The 19,650-nt window shown below is 41.4% G+C and overlaps 1 protein-coding gene across 1 annotated transcript in view; it reads right to left on the bottom strand.

Annotated features, from left to right (window-relative positions):
• CCNY (cyclin Y) overlaps positions 1–19,650 on the bottom strand; it is a 218,915-nt gene that overhangs the window by 49,847 nt on the left and 149,418 nt on the right. The window contains exons 2-3 of the mRNA XM_002928904.4: positions 19,496–19,570; positions 2,863–2,897 (exon numbers count right to left, since the gene is read on the bottom strand). Coding sequence (XP_002928950.1) covers positions 2,863–2,897; positions 19,496–19,570 — 110 coding nt within the window. The remainder of the gene's footprint in view (positions 1–2,862; positions 2,898–19,495; positions 19,571–19,650) is intronic.

The raw sequence follows: 19,650 nt of genomic DNA, 5'->3' as shown, positions 1-19,650 counted from the left end.
AGTTAAAGGCCCATCTCTTTTCCAGCCTGGGTAGTGGTTCATTCTCAACTGATCCTTTCCCTGCGTAATGTTCCAAAGTCTACTCCTGTCACTTGCTAAGGTGTTGCTAGCTGGGAGCCAGAAAAGCCTAATTCTCCTCCAACTAGTGGAAGTTATTTCCCCTGCCGTCATCACTACCCAGGAGTAGAGCTAACTCCCCCCGCCATTCTAAAGATGGCTTACCTATAGCCACTGCTTTCATTGTTCTTTAACAATAGCCTCTTTGTAGGTTATTTTAGCAACATGTACAAAGTAGGTTCTTCAGAAACTTGAAGGAGAAATTAAAGAAACAACATCCATCACAATGAAGCAAATAAAACATAAAGAGGTTTCATAAGCAAGGGCAAAGAGTAACTGTCATTCCACAGTTCAACAACAAATTAGATTACAAATTTTAGTTAGGGCCCACATTCAGAAATGAATACTGCAAAAGATCCTATAAAAATTTAATTATAAATGTCATCTCTAACTTTAGATAAACAAGCTTAAGAACCTCCATCCAAATGGGAACTGGTATCATCCTCTGAGAAGCATACAGGATGAGAGCTCAGAGGGGAGTTCTGGAGCCAGACCACCTGGTTCCCAGTCCTGGGTCCACTGCTTATTTGGCTAACTTCTTTGTGCCTCACTTTCCTCATCTGTAAAATGGAATGATAAGTTGTATCTACCCAGAACTGTTACTGAGTAGGTTCGGCCAATTAGAACAGACTCTGGCACAAACACGGTAAAGGAGTCAACAGACTACCGCCGCTGCTGCTGACTATGATGAGGATTTATCCTTCATCTAGTGCTCTAGCTTATACCTCCCAAGTGTCTCAAAACCTGAAAAACACAGTTGGTTTATTAGCCTAATTGAATCTGAGGCATTTTCACTCAAATTATATTCCAGTTGGTTGGAACGGCACATTCCAATGGCTTCTCCCTGCACAGCCAGAACCAACATGCTAGTTTGCAACTAGGTCTATTCACACACTGGAGGGTCATGTTTTTACACAGTCATCTGTTAGGGAAGACAACACAGAGATTTCTTTTATACAGGAACAAGTACATCAGAGCAGATTTCAACAGCTGTGTGATTTCACTCTTTGTGTCAGGAGAGGAGATGTTTTACAGAGGTCTGAGGGCTGAGCTGGGTTACAATGCATAGCCTACCATTCTAATCCATATTCTGGGTCCAAGAGATACGTAGTCAGTGTGTGCCAGGACTGTACACAACACAAAGTGTGAGGTGAAGTGGGAATATAAAAACAGACAGGCAGATTAACACTAGGAGAGTACATCTCTGTCTTATTAGCCACAATCAGAACAGGTGGCATGGACAAACTCCTACCCTCCTCCTTCTTCAAAATGCCTTTAATAGAGCTGCAATGACCAGGAAAGGTAATCTGTCTGCAGTTTCAGCTCTTCTCTCTTCCTTGCAAGTTCCTTGTCAGAAGTGCTAATAATAAGTCAGAAAGTACCTGAAAGCATCCAGCAGACAAAGAAATGAAAAGTAAGGATTTATAAAATTAGTTCAAATCACTCAAATTTCTGTGTCTAGGTATATACTGCTTTTTTTTAAATAAGGTATATGTTTTCCCTGCGACATAAATTTTAATTTCACAGATTCTCTATACATTGATGTTTCAAAATTTGAGAAGGCCAGGGAAGAGGTCATGAATGCTTTAAGAATCCAATAAAAACCACAGACCCTCTCTCTGACCCTTCGAACACCGTAAAGGCATGTGTATACTGACTCTGCCTAAGAAGGAATTATCAATCTACTAAGGGCCAAGCATGAGCCCCTGTGAGAGCGTAGGTCTGGCTTATGAATTTCTTTTCAACTGCATTTTGTCCAGATTTCCAAAGGGCAGGGAAGGCAATATTACAGCTTTAAGTCTCTTTAACACAGCTTCCGTGCCAGGTATTTCAATCCACAAATACTTAAAGGCAGACAGTTTAGAAATTCTCAGAAAAACCCTTGTAAGGTCAAATACATCATTCTTCTTTTCAGTATGAGAATTTATAGAATACTTATTTTGGCAATTCACCTACTTCATCATTCCATACCTCATGGAGACAGTTTTCTTTCCTAAATAAAGAGGCATATATTTAGAGGGAGAGGAAAGTGGCAGGTCTCCACATTCCTGAGGGGTACAAGCTGGGGTGTCCTTGGAAGTGTTGGTGGGAGGGTGGACACAGCAGAGATGGAGCCACACAGCTGCACTTGCTGCTCAAGGAAGAACAAAGTATCTCAAAGAGACACTTTAGGCCTGGCCCACAGGGGCTGGAGACACTGCTCAGAACTGGCCAAAAGACTGGAGCTGAATTTTTTAAATCCTTTTAAAACTTAAGTGTTACCAAATTTATTCTTTCCGTGAGCACCAAAGAACAAAGAGACCCTACTGGACCTATAAATACCAATTAAGGAGAAGAAAGTGTGTGTGGAGGCAGATAGCCTCATAGAAACAATTCATACAGAAGTGAGTTACAGAAGAAAAACCAGTAATTTGGGGGTGGGGTAGAAGAAGGAAAGAATTAGAAATTCAAAAGACGTGGCTTTCATTTGGACCAGCATAGTGTGTGCTGTGGTACTGTTCACACACATCTTCCCATGAACAACAGCAGTATGGGGCTTCTGGAAAAACACTCCGGACAGTGGAATACCAAGCCATGCTTGTCCAATTACAAACCAAACTGAGCACAAGTACATCACAGCATTCTTCACATTCTTCCACATATTGACAAAATACACGAACCATTTGCACCTATTCCAGACATGGTTATTTAAGCTCCTTACACAGTATGATCATATGAAGAACACAAGGAGACAGCTTCACTTACATGGTTAATGAAGAGACTCTTGCGTTTTTCTCTCACTGTGAAAACAAAAGATGCAACAGAAATGTTACACACCTGCATGCCAACCCCGGGCAGGTTGCTGAGGACTGGGCCTCCTGTGTCACGGCCCCATCCTTCCACCAACCAACGTACCCAGATGCTCAATTACCATATATAAAACTATGTGACCTGCACAAATGCAGATCTGAACTTGGCTAACAGAGCAAAATATATACCTACTTCAAGTACAGCACCCTAACACCTGCACAACTTGCAGCTACGATTAACTGAGTGGTAACAGCTTTCCAGTAACTAAAAATACATTACGTAGTAATTTCGTAAAACTTGTATGCATCCATTAATTCAGAATGATTAACCAATAATAAGACTATTTATTTCTAACCCAACCCGACCCATAAAGGTACACACAATTTGGGTGAAATATAAAAAAATAACAATACCCGCAACAGCATTAAGACACAAGAGAGATAACGCACCTTAGAAGTGTTATTTATCATGGAAACCAGTCATGCTCCAGGCAGGGTGCTAATGAAAAAACCAGGTTTCTGTCTAGGAGTTCTTCCAGAGGGGCACCTTCAGCACCCTCTCGCCTCAGTAAGGCTGGTAAAACTCACAACAAAAATACTGCCCTGTCTAAAAGTTATTTCTCCTACTACTGTCTGTGCATTATGGCTCAGCCTTCCTTCCACCAGACCTTAGTGTTTCCCAAAACAGGGGTCCTTAGCCCCAAAGAAGTAGAAGGTGACACGGAACCGAGAGGATTCTTGAAATAACCTAATATCATTGAGTTTTGCCTCTTTTTTCCTGAACACTTACTTTTGAGGGTACACACTAGTCAGCTGACACGTTTATGGAGTAGGTCACTGTAGAGGATAGGAAGAATAGGTTTCCTTCAACGAGATGACATCCTCGGACGCCGGGAATCAGTAATGCTACCTCAGGGTATCCTAAACATACAAACAGCATACAAATCCAGCTCATCTGAGGAGGACTTTTTCCTTGGCAGTCCATAACCCAAGGCAGATTCACTAGTTTTCAAAAGCCCTCCAGCTGATCTGACTGAAGGGCTGGGGAAATGTTTTCCTATGTTTATGCTCTGTTCAATTCACAAGGAAACATTTCGTTTTTCCTTGGAAGTCTTATCACATCTCTGGAATGAACGCTGTCCTTCTTCCTGTCTCAAAGATGTTTGGGATGCAAAGCAAAAACCAGCCTGAGGATACTGCCGAGAGAAGGTGCCCATACCTGGCCATCAGAGGGATTCATCTGCAGGCAACTGGCATGCACTGCACACGGACTGTGAGGCAGCCTGGCCATGCTGGAGGCCGACCGGCACCCTTGCAGCTCAAGTGCATGTATAGCAGGAGACGGCGTCTGCTATTCACACTGTGCAGCCTGCATGACTTCTTTTGACCTAATTCCAAATAAGCATCATCCATATGTGAACCACAACAAAAGAGAAAATAAGAGTCTGGCAGAAGCGCTAGGTTTTAACTTCCTGACATACATACTTTGTATGTGTGCATGTATTCTGTGTGTGTGTGTGCGCACGTGTGCATGTTTTCCTTACATTGATCAATACTAAATTATTATGCATCTATTCAAGGTTGCTCCACCACAGGGGGATATGATGATATTTCCATAGTGGTTTCCCATTGCCTGAAGGGATCTGGAAACACTTTCTACACAGGCAGTAGACCTGGCAGGGTTTCTAGCAAATTCCATAGGTGAGAGTCCTTCCTAGGGCATCCCAGGAATAGGTTTGTGCAGAGGCTTTGTGTCTCCCAATTATGGGAACTGCTTCTAAGGTCACCTTAATGCCCAGTATCACCCAGCCTCCAACACATAAAAGATATCCATGCCTCAAGAAATATTAGAGCGTCTTCTATATGGGCACTACTAAAAAAATAAAGCATTATTCAAAAATAGGAGAGAGGGCTAAAAATCAGAATCTTCAATAGCATGGGCTGAAAGTTTTAACAAGAAAGTTCATAACAAAAAAATTAAAACAAAACCACACAAAACAAGTAGGAATACTGTAAAAATGTATACTATTCTTGTACATCTCCTATGAAACTAAATCTCAGGGAAGAATCAGGCCATTTCCATGAAGCCCAACTAGTTCCAATTAGAATAGTAAAAAAATTCACTAAGACATTATAAAATACCTAAGAATAAGGTATCCAAATCTATTACAGACTATCTTAGGCACTCACTGTTTTTATACAAATGAATACCTATACCTTCTCCTATTTCACTCTGAGCAACTGGGCCGGCTGAATCTAACCTGAAATCTGAGTTCACGGTATTATTTTGTATTCTCTATTATTGTGTAATGCCACTAAGACGACCTTTGTATAATCAAGTCTGCACAGTATCTGAAAGGCTTCTGCATACATGCATTCCTATGACTGACGTCCTTGTGGAGTGTCTCCTGAATCCCCAAACCAACTGCCAGTCCCTACACAAAAATAATTCCCAATATCCACGCTTATACGAGGTGACCTGACCATAACTGCCTGAATCCAGGCAGATACCCATTCCTAACTGGATGAATTCTCTCTCCTGGCAATCTGGAGATGCTAGTTCATACTGCCAGCACCCCAACTGAAGGTATGGGGTGGGGGGATGAAGTGCCTCTCCTTCTGTGCAGGCAAGAGTTAACCTAGGAGGTCTGACTGCCATCCCTGACATGGCCTGTTTGCGAGGGAGGCCCTAAGCTGGTGTCTGGGAATATGGATTTGGGGAGGGTTCCTACCATTCCCTAACCGATGAAAGCAGCTCACTGTGCTTACATTGTGCGAACAGTAGTTTATGCTCAACACCTGCTCTCCTCCTGGGAGTCTAACTTTGGTACATATTGGCAGAGGATGCCTACTTAACCAGTTCTCAATGAAAATCCTGGGCTCTGGGTCTCTAAGGAGCTTCCCTGGCTGGTGCATGTCATGGGCTGTCACTGGAGAAACCCAGTGCATCCTGCGTGACTCTACTTGGAAAGGACTCTTGGAAGCCTGTGCCTAGTTTCCTCTGGACTTCGCCCATGTACCTTTTCCTTGTACTGATTTTGCTTTGTATATGTTCTTTGTAATAAGTGATAGCCATGAGTATGACTATATTTTGAGGGCTATGACTCCTCCTACTGAATCACCAGAACCGGGTGGGGTGGGGGGTTGGGGGGAGTGCGGAGGGGTCATCTTGAGAATCTCCAACACAGCTGCCTTATTCACAATGGTTTTAGTCCTTACTTCCAATGACTTGTAAAGTTTCTCAGATACCCTGGTGCCATTACAATTCATAATTCCTTTTCCCCTAAGCTAGTAGGAACATGACTAAGACACTACCAGAGGAGAAAAAATAATAAGTGGAATCTCTTATACTGGTATCACCAAAAAAGAGGAATTACATTGCTTAAATCTAAATATGTCTTTAAAATAAATTTGAGGGGCGCCTGGGTGGCTCAGCAATTAAGCGTCCACCTTCAGCTCAGGTCATGATCCCAGGGTCCTGGGATCAAGCCCTACATCGGGCTCCCTGCTCCGCAGGAAGCCTGCTTCTCCCTCTCACACTCCTCTTGCTTGTGTTCCCTCTCTCGCTGTCTCTGTCAAATAAATAAATAAAATCTTAATTAATTGATTGATTAATTAAAAATAAAAGAAAATAAAATAAATTTGAAACTACTGAGGCCATTAATCGGCTCTGAAATTCAAATGGCTTTTAGCCATTGTGTTTTATGTAATGGTCTAAGCAATACGCCAATTCATTTCTGATATTAGCTTTAATCATTTTTAAGCCTGAATATTTTGGGTTACTAATAACATATCAATCAAATTTCTCTGGAGTTTTCAGAGTTTCTATATAACTGAGTGACTAATAGTCAGATTTTGCTTTGTTGGGAAAACAGACTAAATTATGTGGATCATACATCTCACTGTCCTGGAAAAGGAATAATAGCTCTCTCCTTTGATCCCATCCATGATGGTTTGTTAAGAGAATTTTTAATTAGCTACTGAAATTAACTCCATAATGACTTAAATAGAAAATGCATTTGAGGCTTTAAAAATAAGCCATCTAAAATCAACAAAAACAGTACTGTTAGCATTAAGTTTTCTCCAGATAAAATGAGAAAATGGCAGCATTTGTCATCTGAGAGATAACCAAAACTTCACTTAGGTTGCCACGTGACATTCCCTTGTCACAATGTCACAGAAGCAAAACTTCTTTACTTTCAAAAATATAACTTTCTAAAAAAAAAAAATCAAAAACAAAGTGCCTAATTACTGAGGATTTGTTAACAATCTAAAAGCAATTACAGCTAACCTCTTTTACAGACAGGCATTTAAAAAATTATCTTGGTTTCCCCTGTTCCATTTGTAAAATAGATCTTCCAGTGGCAGATGTCAGCCACTATTTGACACATAATATGAGGACTAAATAAGTCCTAAATAGGTAATCCAAAATCCTTCCTTTGAAAATGAGGAAGCAGCCCATGCAGGTGCAGGCAAGGAGTGATGAGAAGGGGGAAGCCCTGGGAATGGTTTGCCGGGTTTCCCAGGCTCCTCCCTCCTGGCACTACCCTCCCTCCCAGGGCAGTGGCACTGCTGCCTGGAGCCTGCACGAAATGAGTTCCATCTGACAACAGATAATTAGGATCGGATAGGAACAGAGCTAAGCTGCACCACAAAGAAAAACTACTTAGCTTTTTAATTACTCTGGATGAGAAGGACTGGCAGGCCATTCAAGTGGGAGGCCTTGACAACAATAGAAAGGATTCTAAAATTTTGTTTTGAGATGTAAAGGTGATTGCTGGGATAGCAGAGTCAATCCGGACCAATAAAATCTGGTTCAAAAGAAAAGGTTCTCTTTTCCTTTCCTTTTTCCTGCGGGTGAGCACAGATCAGGCTTTAAACAATCAAAAGATTATATTAATTTTTCTTATAATACGTTTGAGATTACCACACAACTTCCAATTTTCAATAATTCAGTGAATCCAATAACTCACTTAATTCAAAACACAACCACTGAGTCCCATTACCCAGGGACTATCTTTGCATTAGCTCCAGGGCAAATGCAAAGATATTCTGAGGTCCCAGCCTGTCTAAGCTTGTAGCTTCACAGGGCTGTAAGTCATGAACACCAGTGACCGGGACACAGGTTTAGACAGTGTAGGAACACAATCACCCCACACCTACGGGCCCTGTACTAGGTGTACAAGGTGCCTCTCCCACACTGCAGGAGGGCAGCTTCTCCGAAGAACTCCAGCCCACTCTGAATTGTCCTGGACCTGCATTTATTTCTAAATTTGGGCACAGAGGAAGCGGATATTCTGAACATTCAAAGCGAAGTCTAAATAAGCAAAGCAGATGAAACAATAATGAGAAGATAAGAAAAACTGCAAAGATGTCTAGGGCAGATCAGTTGCAGAGAGCAGAAGATTCCAGAGAACAGAATAGGTGGCAGAAGTAGGTACAGGCATATGGAGAAAACCATTCAAAGATCAAGTGTCCATCCAATAAACTGCCAGCTAACTTTAGATGTTTTCTGTTTGCCTTGGAGAATATCTAGGGCCAAAGGATTTACCCAGAAGCACAGAAACCTAAATAAAGTGGATTCTTCTAGAACTTTCCTGATTATAAGAGAAATGTATGGTTACTGTAAAAAACACTGGAAAATACTAAGCAGTATAAAGAAAAAGACACAAAATTTAAACTAGGAAAATACAGAGAAACATAAAGAAAAAAATATACAATCCAACAACCCAGAGATAACTTAGTATTTTGGTGTGTATCCTCTCAAAGGGAGTATTTTCTCTACACATATGCACATAGATGTGTTATATGCACTTTTGCATTTTAATATATTTAGATATAAACGTGCAAATATACATGTGCACATATAAGCACACAAACAGAACGTTGCCCATTTTTCTGTTGGTACATTAGTCATGTCACTGGTTGTATAACAAATCTTTAATACATAAGGGTATTAATCCTTTGTCATACGTATTACAGTATTTTTCCCATTTGATGGTTTAATTTTTAGGATGCATTCTGACATAAGTTTTCATTTTTAGGCAATTTCTCCTATCGGTCTTACAAACTTACATGCTCCCTTCCCCATTCTGAGATTAATATTCACTCATACTGTTTCTAGATATTTATAAGTATATTCATCACAGTTAACCTACAAAGTTGACCCACCAGAAATCTATTCCGGCACAGGGTGGTAAGGTTATCACTTGATTTTTTAAGGTGAGATTCAAAGAGCTCTCTATACTTTTATAAAGGACTACTATCAAATGTTGGTTGCTATCATTTCAGATCTGACCTATTCCTGGTTTGCTTCCAAGGGGTATGGAAGCAACTCTGAAATGAGATGGTTGATCTATCCCTATCAAGAAACATGGACAGAAAAAGATGGTTCTGGGCACAGCAGAGCCCAGAAACCACCGTTTCCCATCTCCTACCAGTCAGACCCAGGGTTCAGTGTGCAGCGCTGCCGTCGGCATAAAGAAGGACCCATACCTAAGAGACCGAGGTCAGGCAAGAACCTCAATTCAAGTGAGCAAATGGGTACCTGCACTCCAGAATAAGGACTGCACTTCCTGAGAGCCTCTGCCGTCTCCGATTCTATGCCCAGAGCTCTGACAGGTTACATAGTTAATCTTCCTGACCATGTCACAAGGAGGCAGGAACTCTATTCTACTGCGGTTCAGGAAGACCGTACGGGTCAGATGCACAGACTCATACAGACAGTGATGGAAGCAGGCTTGCAGCTCCCAGGCTGATTCCAGAAGGTTGTGCTTTAATACATGACTATCTTCAGGAAATCTTTCCAAGGCATTCGTTGTTCTTACAGGGTGACTAACTCAGATTTATCAATGAAATTCAATTGCCTTCCAGATGTCACAGAGGAGCTGACCACAAACACCAACCATGTAAGGCAGGCTATAAACATGAGAAGCTGTGAAAAGTACAGAAAGGGTTAGCCTGTGCTAAATGAAGGGAGACTGAAGGTCCTCACAGTTGAAAAAGGAGAGTTGAAAGAAGTGGTAGAAAAGTAAGAATTTATCACTACAACTAACAAACCAGAGGGCGCTAGTGAACAGCAGAACACAGCTGTGGTAGAGAGGACATGAAGCTCTACCCCCATGGGATGAATGACCACCCCAAGCCTGGACTCTGGGTCTCTGCTCACTGAGAAATTTTCCGACAACTGAATCTGGGGAAAGCACAGGTCAGGTGAGACGACAGAGTACAAGACATACTGAGGAAAAACTGATATCCTGAGTCTAATTTGATTTCAGCAGTTTGTACTGTGCAAGCAGTGTCCTCCAGACCGGAAAGCTCGAGAGATCAGACACTGGGGCAAGGCAATCCTTCCAAGAAAAGTAGGCCACAGAGCCCAAAAAAGACCTCCCTTGTCCATTTAATTTACAGGGCTTAGCATGGCCAAGAGACCCTGAAGCACCCCACCTCGTGCAACTCAAGAGATGACTGCAGAGACAGGAGAGCTGTCCTGAGAGTGGGATGGCTATGTCACGCTCAGACCTGGGAGAGGGAAGTTCAAATACTCTGCCTGGGCCTCAAAAACCTACATTCCGTTGCCCTCAAATAATGGACCTGTCCCTCTTTAGTGAAGTTAGGAAAGGTGGAAGAAAATGATATGGGAGCATAAACCAGAAAGCCACCTGTCAGAGAGACTGCCACAATGCTCTAGCATGTCTGCCCAGGAGTGACTCCCTGCCTTCATTCTTTCATTACTTCATTCACTCAATCCATTTTCTCTTTAAGTTTCTGAGATGTGCTAGCCTCTATGCTTGATACAGAGAATGCAAAATGAGGAAAACAAGTCCCTATCTAAAGCAACATGGAATTCATGGATACATCGACCCACTATTTCTTTATTTACAAACCATAAAAAAATGAACTCCACAAGACAGGAATATACAAACTGCATTGAATTTAACGCCACTGCTTTTACGGTACACCTTTATTCTATTCGCCACTTAGGAAGGTAAAAAATGCTGCCAATTAAATTTTGAGAAGCCATTGCCTGTTCTGATTTCAGAGATGTTACATTTGGGGAACTATCAGAATGGATGAAATGTGGGCAATCTGGGAAAACACCTAAGAGGCAGACTTTGGGCTGGCCTGGGCAAGAGGGAAGGGCACTGCAGACAAGGATGGCGTGTCCGCTGCAGTGTGACAGAGCAGAGGGCCTGGCCTTTCAGGACTGGAAGCAGCTCAGAACTGTGGGAGCACATAGGAGGAGGCAGGGGAGGATTGGCAGGGAAGGCTGAAAGGGCCCAATGGAATGGCTGCATGCCATGCCGAGGGCTCACTGTCCCTTGTGGGTGAGCGGAAACCATTGGAAAAGGACAGTTTGAGCAGGAGGGGCCCTAGTGGACCTGTGCTTCAGAATGCTATCCTTCTGATACCAAAGTGGAAGAAAAGTGAGAACAGAGTTGGAAGCAAGAAGGTAGGAAAGGGCCCATGGTCAGAGACCAAGTGAGGGAATACGAGCTGTGAGTCATGACACTGAAGGAAGAGATACCAAGTATACGGGGGAGAGATGGGACACAAGACATTAATCACAGGACTCGGGCTGCTGGCTGGGGACCCAGACCGACAGTGGGTTTATCCTTAAAAAACCAGGACGAGGAAGTAGACAGGAGAGGAAAGATGGTGACTTCTAATTTAGACATAACAATCCTGAGGGATTTGTGGGTCTGCCAGATGGAATGTCTCTCGGGCAGTGGGAAATCTGCATCTGGAATACCTAACTACAGTGCCAAGGTAGGGGATGGCCTCTCCTTGCATGAGGTCCTGGGATAGAATGGCTCAGGGGAGTCCCAGGTGTCAGCACTGAGGGACCCAAGTACCTGCTTCACAGGCACAAGAGCAGAGACTGACTGTAAGCACTGACTGACTGCTTACTGTGTGTACGTTCAAGCCATCTTCCTATTGCCTCATGACAACAATCTACTAATGACAGTTACGATCACTACCAATTTACAGGCAATTATGACCCAGGAGATCACGTAACTATAAAGTTAACAATTGGCACTCAAGAGCCTCTGGTCAGTCTCAGAGCCCTGGCTGCCAAACTGGAGACCAAAGAATGATTCCCTGCAAGAAGGAGCTCGCCACAGGCTAAAGATAATCACAGTCAGCCCCTACTTATGGACTGACCTTTCACTACTCGGGACTTCTGATATTTCTTGGGCATCTACTCCCCCAGACCAGAAGGAAAAGATAAGGTAAGGCTATACTAGTTTTCATCATTCTTTCCCCCAAAATGATCTTGTCAACAGATAATTCAGGGCTGGACTAGAGCAGCAGTCTTGAAACTAGGTGTTCAAAGAACTCTTGAACATGGCTGAGGTATGAGGTAGGGACTCCGTACCCACCTGCTTCTTCACAGTTACCTTTCTCCACTTCTCAGAAAAAGGCATGCCAACCCACCCCTGGACGTGCACCACCCTGACATGAAAGACCTCTCCCAGGGCACCAGACAGACAAAACAGACAGCAAGGGTAAGGCTGCTGCCTTTAACCCAGGTTCCACAACTTGCAGCACAGCCTGGAATCTGCCCTGTCCTGTGGACATTTCTACCAGGGGCACAGTGAGGACTTCTGCCACTCAGTCTACAGATATCACACAGGGATGACAGTTTCTATTAGCTGTCCAGCCATTTACCGTAATCATATAGAGTGAAGGTGGTCATGTGCATGTGTATTGACATGTGACGTGAACTGAAAAGAAATGAAATCAGACCATTTCTGACAGAAAGTAAGTCTGATTTGACTGACTGGCTTGACAATGCTGCCTAGCTTTGCCAACAAGGTCATATAAAGGACATATAACATTGTGACCAAAGTGTATTTAAATCAAAAGAGAAGTTAAAGGGAAGTTAAAGAGGGAAAAGGACAGGTGGGGAATCTTTCATTCAACACATATTAGAGTTCCTCCTATGAGCTACTCACTGTACATGGCATAGAGATGTGAATGTGAGAAAGACATGCGATAAATCAAAACAATAAAGTGAAGATCACTCCTTCTTTCGAGGGGTATATAGACTGCAATGGGGTCAAAGGAATCAGGCAAGATGTTCTGAAATGAATCACAAATTTATTTTCCCAAGGCTCCTCCTAAGTGTCTCAGGTTAAATCCGGCACCACCAAATGGAAATGTTGTTCTTTAACAGCAGACATAATTAAAAGTCATTCATATGTCTGGTAAAGTCTTTTTGGTGTACTTCCCAGAAGCTACAGAAGTGAGAAGCTCCTCTAACTGGGTGAGAAACTCTTTTGCAAATCAAGGGATTCCAACTCCTTTCTGTCAACAAAGTTGAAAGAGAACAAGATTGCGTTGTAGCTGATCATTAAGAATGGTTTTGGATGACAAATCCCTTGGAGATTTTTTGACATATGAATCAGATGAAATAAAATTTAGTGATACTACTATAATAAATCTCCTATTCCCATATGTACCTATATGAACAAAGTTCCTCAGCATTTACATCTATAAAAACAAAGAATCTAATGTTGACTAGCACCTCGTTCCAGTAACATGTAATATTTAGCCATAGAAGCATCTCAGTAAGAAAGGTTTTTCTAAAAATTACTACACTTCTGTTTAATAATTATTCATTAAAATCTTAATATGTTTGTGTTGTTTTGATCAACTAAGAGCTAATGATAATAACAATGATACATCAATCCAGAATTTACTTTTAACATTTAGAGATTTATAATTGTGAGAAAAATTAAACTTAGATCCGTATTTTCATAAAATGGACCTATGATGGTGTGATAAATGACTTAGAAATATATTACATTAGGATAAAATTCTGTGGAGAAAATGACATGGAAATACAAGTTCAAGATGAAAAAGAAATCATATAAAATCTCCAACTGTTAAAGACGAGTTGTTCATACATTTTTAAATGATTTATGCTGAATTACCAAATCACTAAGATACTGAGATACTACTTGAAACATTTTTTAAAGAGAGATAGTTTTATTTTGAAATATATATATTTAAAATACATCAAAATTACACCCTTTGATAGGATGAAAAATTTTTATAGTCAACATAAAAATGTTCAAAGGAGTTCATAGTTTTTCAAAATTATTTTCCATGGTATGTAAGCAAAGGAAAAAAAAAGAATGAAAATCACTGGTGTAAGAGCTTTGGGGTCCTATGGATTCTTCCATATCTAACAGCAAAAATATCCCCTATGGAACCCGATAAACTGTAAGGGAGACGCACAGAGTGATGGACAGGGACGTGGAGAAAAAGGCACAGCAGAGCACAGCGCATATGAGGGTGACAAAGAGAGCAGGGGACATGTAGGAAAGGGGATGACAGAAAGGTCATGGGAACGCTAAGGTGGAAGAGGTTCCTGGCAGGGCACAAGGGTCAGGTGCTTCTAAATGCCAGATAAAAGGAGTACAGAAAGGTTGGTCCCCTCATGATAGAGAAGTTCAATACCGCCCAGGGACAAAAACATGACCCTGAAGAAAGGAAGGCCACGAAACGTCTTTTTCAATTTCAGTATTTCTGAAAGAACGTGCAAAGAAAACCATAGCTCATATTTTTATTTCTGAATTTTAACGCTTCTACTTTGGTTTTAAGTCACTCAAGAGACATTGGTTTTTATTCCTTTAACTATTTCAAGAAACTCTTGAACACACAGATTACATACATACACACACACACAAACACAGACACGTACGTTCTTATTTTTGTCCAAATTCTTTTTTAAGGCAAAGAACCTCTAGAAACCATACTAGTTAAAATAAAAAAGATGTGGTTTGGCTGCTTTCTCCTAGTACTTAAAAGTAGGCTCTCATGTCTTTGAAAACAACGAATTAAAATAGTATAGAAAAGGAAAAACCACTAAGAACTATAATTCTTCCCCACAAGCCAAAATGATAGTGTGAAAAGCCAAGGTAGGCCAAGCAAACTAATTTCTCTCTCACCTGGCAACCCCACCCGGTCCCAAAAGGAACCCTTGGTCCTTTCTTTGTTGAGTGGTTCTCAGACAAAGAAATTCTGCAATGACATCCCATTTGTGTGAAGAAGAGACTGGGAGAGCAGTCAGTCTGGCTTTGGACAGAATATCCCTAACTTCAGCCAGCTGGCAGAGATCTCATTAGGCAAGCACTCCATTATCATTCTGTTATGGTAAAGTTTCCAGTCTCCTTCTGAACACTGAGAAAAAGGATCCAAGGCCAACTTAGATCTCTTTGATATCAGAGGGAAAAGGAACTTAGTAGATTTTAATTTAACTCCTAATGACTTAATACAGGTATCAGCTAAAGCAGAATAATGAACAGTTGGCCAGTGGGGAGCATGGCAGACAGAGTGTGTTCATCAGACCATCGAGTGCTGGAGAAGGAAAGAGGATGACGGGTCTGCAAAGCACTGCAAAGGCAAAAGAGCACTTGGCTGGGGTCCCTGGCAGGAGGTGCCCTAACTGAACTGCCATCACCCCAACAACAGCCTCCTACCCACAAACCCAGTGCAAACTACTGAAGGAGTACAACAACCTGGAGAAGAGAGGGAAGATCACCAAATTCAAAAGAAAGGAATCTAAAAGGTGCTGTGTGCCTTATAATCTTAGATTATATATATTATATATTTTTTCTTCCAAAAAAAAATAATAAATTGGCATAGGTGGGACCCACAACTTTGTAATGCTCTAATGCCCCTAGAAGTATGGAGGTCTTGTAATGAAAATGTAAGTTTGTGCAAGCAACGAATGATCAGAAGCAAATCAAAAAGGTCTCGTGGCTTTGTTATTTTTTCCTTCTCTAAGTCACCTAAGTTAAACCTATCCTCTGTACCAGGCAGAGCAAGGCACAGGAAATACTGAGATCCATTACCACTTTCCCTCTAGGAGCTAGTTGGCAACACAAACAAGAAAGTAGTTCTAAATACCACAATATGGTTCAGACTATGAAGAAAGCATTCACAGATATAGCGGGAACTCACCAAAGGCCCACTTAATCCATCCTGAGGGGTGAAGGACACCTTCAGGGAAGAAGTGATAGCTAAAATGAGGCTTGGAGACTGGAGAAATGAGCAGTGAAGAAGACAGAAGGGGAAATTCAGGTAAATGCAAAGGCACAGGAAGCCACCTGGTACACCGGGGGAACTGCAAGGGATTCCATATGGCTGAAGCACAGAGATGCAAAAGAAGAAAGTGGGCTGAGAAGGAAGGCAGAGGATGGATCATGAAGGGCCTTGTCTATTATCACACTAAGGCATCTGAAATTTAATTCTAAGGCAACTGGGGAGCCATTAAAAAAGTTTAAGCAAGCAAGGAACATAATCAGATCTGATTTACAGAAAGTCTTTTCACCTAGCAATCAGAACGATCAGACTGGAAAGGGATGAGGTCAGAGTTGAGTGCACAGGCCCCTGCAGTAATCCAACTGAGAAAATAGGTGTCTCAACTAAGGTGGGAGCAATGCTAATGGTAAAGAGTAGTCAGATTCAAGGAATATTTATGAAGTAAAAATTAATACACCTTCGATCACTTGGACGTAATGGTGTGCTGGTAAATGTTTAATAGCTTCCTTAAAAAAATTCCCTGATTTGTAGCATTTGTCAATTTCTATGGGATAAAAATTCCCATTGTGGCTGTTTTCAAACTCCCAAAATGGTGTCACTGAATGGAAATGGGAAGAAATGTGAACCACCAGCTCCTGCAAGTCAGTGTGAGTCAGCTCCAGCGCTACTGACAGACAGTGGGTGGGACTTGGGGAGAGGGATGAGTCTAGGAAAAGTCAAGACCTCCCCTGGCTTGGGGACCTGGGTAGAGAAGGAAATGCAGGGCATTAATTGTAGTTACTGAGTTCGGATTCGGACAGAGAAAAATCTGGCTAGACATTGTGGCTGAAACCGACATTGTGAGAAACCGCGTGTAAACCCAGAAGATAAGATGATAAAGCACAGAACCCTATAAAATACCAACATTAGAGGAATGAATGGAGAACTTGATTAAAGATGCCTGAGGGGCGCCTGGGTAGCGCAGTCGTTAAGCGTCTGCCTTCGGCTCAGGGCGTGATCCCGCCATTCCGGGATTGAGTCCCACATCAGGCTCCTCAGCTGGGAGCCTGCTTCTTCCTCTCCCACTCCCCCTGCTTGTGTTCCCTCTCTCACTGGCTGTCTCTCTGTCACATAAATAAATAAAATCTTTAAAAAAAAAGAGAGAGAGAATAAATATTAAAGATGCCTGAGAAGGACCTTTAAGAAAAGGAGGGTTTCTCAGAACCAATTCCCCAAATAGTTCCCTGACTGATAATCAATTCACCAAAGAATTAACTTACTAAAGTTACCCTATTTACATATTTTTAAAACCTATTTTTTAAATTATTTATAAAGCAATTGTTCATTAGAGGGACTTGTTTTCAGCAAATTGGCCTCTTTGAATATAAAAAGCCAAAAGAGAAGGAGTTTTAAGGAGCAAGGACTAGTCAGTGGCAGCAAATGCCACACAAGAGGTCAGGAGCTAACAGAAGCAAAGACGTCCCTGAGCAACCTTACAACACACGCTCCACAGAATGGCAGTGGTGGGAAGATGCCAGTAGACAAGTGAGTGGAAGGAGAAATAGAGATGGTATAGAAGCTGTCACTGAACAGAGTAGTAGAGGAGAAAATCTCAGGGAGAGGCTATTATCTTTCCTTTTCTTGTATTTCCTGTGTGACTCAAATATGTTTCCATGTTGAATAGAAAAATCCAGCATTTAGGAAGAAATTGAAGGATTAAAGAGAAGGGTCAGAGTAATCGATACTCTGATGTTCCAGAAGAGGAAGAGGGAGTGAAATCTGTAGTAAAGGTAAAGGGGGAAGATACACTTCCCTAACTCATTTGTGGAGCAATTCCTCTGTTAGGTCGGAAAATGGCTGAGTTTCATTTTACCAGGACAATCAAGGTACGTGTCATCTACTTAGAGGCCCTTTTGCAATTCCATTTGATTCCAGTTAGAAAATTTCCTGAATGATATTGGTCTGTACCCTGAAGTCACAGGAAACAGGAACCAAACCTGAAAGTATGCCAATCTTGCATCATTATGTGCAAAATTTAATTGTTTCAGATTCTCATTGTCCCAAACCCTCCTCCCCACTGTCACTGTCCTTCCCATACAAAATCCTACCCCTCCCAAAGGCTTCCCACTTTACCAGGCCAAGAAATATTCTGTTTTGTTTTTACCTGATACATTTAAAACTTATTTCGCAGGTATTTGATGCCTAGAATGATTTATTTTTATGCTTGGAAACAGATTGTTTTATAAATGCCCCAAATTCTTTCAGATCAAGTCAGTGCCTGCTTGAGTAAAGATCACCAATATCACTCTAGCATTTTGCCATGTCAAAATTGCCACCTAACCATTACAATAAGGTTTCTGTTCTTATAAACGAAGTCTCTGTCTTTTAAATATTTGATTATTTTCTAGTCAACTTAGGATTTTCTCTAAATTAGAGCTCAGTGATTCACCAAAACAGTCAGGGATTGAATTACACAAGTCTCCAGCATTGTAATATAATATCCTAGTCACTACACAGTCATTTAACAAATTTCTCTGGCTACTCTTGTACAGGAAACCAACTGAGAAGATTCATGTTCACAATACTGTGTAACTTTTATCTGTCCTTTGAAGCCAAGGGCCAGGGAACAATGAGATAAGCTAGGAGCTGAAAAGAAAGAAAAACCCTTAACAGAAATTCCACACACACCTGAGACAAACCACAAAGACTGCAGAATAAGCTGGGTAGAAGTTTGGCAAAAAGAAAACATTTACCCTGAGTGTACAGGTTTAATTCAACTCTCAAATGGCACAACAGAGATAATAGGGATTTTATTTGATTTGATGATTATATTTTGCTTTCTTTTACAAACTGTCTAAAAAAACAAACACTTCTGATCATTAGAGATTTATGCACATATCAATTCTTACAGGAAAATGTCTGGCTCTGCCATAAAAACTGCTACTATAGAACGTTATGTAGAAATAATGCAGCTGACTAGCAAAATAAGGATAGTTGCTCCAAGACAGAAAATTCTAGGGGCGCCTGGGTGGCTCAATCCATTAAGCATCTGCTTTCAGCTCAGGTCATGATCCCAGGGTCCTGAGATCGAGCCCCACATCAGGCCCCCCGTTCAGTGTCCAGGGGTGGGGGGGGGAAGCCTGCTGCTCTCCCCCTGCTTGTGCTCTCTCGCCCTCTCAAATAAACAAAATCTTTAAAAGAAAGAGAGACAGACAGAGAGAGGAAGGAAGGAAGGAAGGAAGGAAGGAAGGAAGGAAGGAAAGAAAGAAAGAAAGAAAGAAAGAAAGAAAGAAAGAAAGAAAAGAAAGAAAGAAAGAAAGAAAGAAAGAAAGAAAGAAAGAAAGAAAGAAATTAATTTAGTTCTAAAAATATAACTTAATACATACAAAAGGAAGAAACCCCAAGAGAACACCATCAAACAATACATTTGGGGGGTTAATAAAGGGGATTCTACTTTTACCTTGAGAATCACATCTAGTGGAAAATCAAGACTTAGGCTGCCAACATGAGCCTTCTGTTTTGTTTTGTTTTAAGAACATAAATTAGTAACCTACCGTCCGTCTGAGATTTACTGAGGAATATTGTGCTGGCCCGGGGATGGTCTGAAGGATTGAATTCCATGTTCAAATCTTCAAAGAAAGAAAAAGAAAATACATAAATATCCATTTGATAACTAAGGAGAGTCAAGATTAATTTTCAGTTTTTTTAA

The sequence above is a fragment of the Ailuropoda melanoleuca genome, chromosome 15 (assembly GCF_002007445.2).
Source record: "Ailuropoda melanoleuca isolate Jingjing chromosome 15, ASM200744v2, whole genome shotgun sequence".
Lineage (NCBI taxonomy): Eukaryota > Metazoa > Chordata > Mammalia > Carnivora > Ursidae > Ailuropoda > Ailuropoda melanoleuca.
The sequence above is the reverse complement of the archived record's forward strand: the minus strand, read 5'-3'. Positions and strand labels throughout refer to the sequence as shown.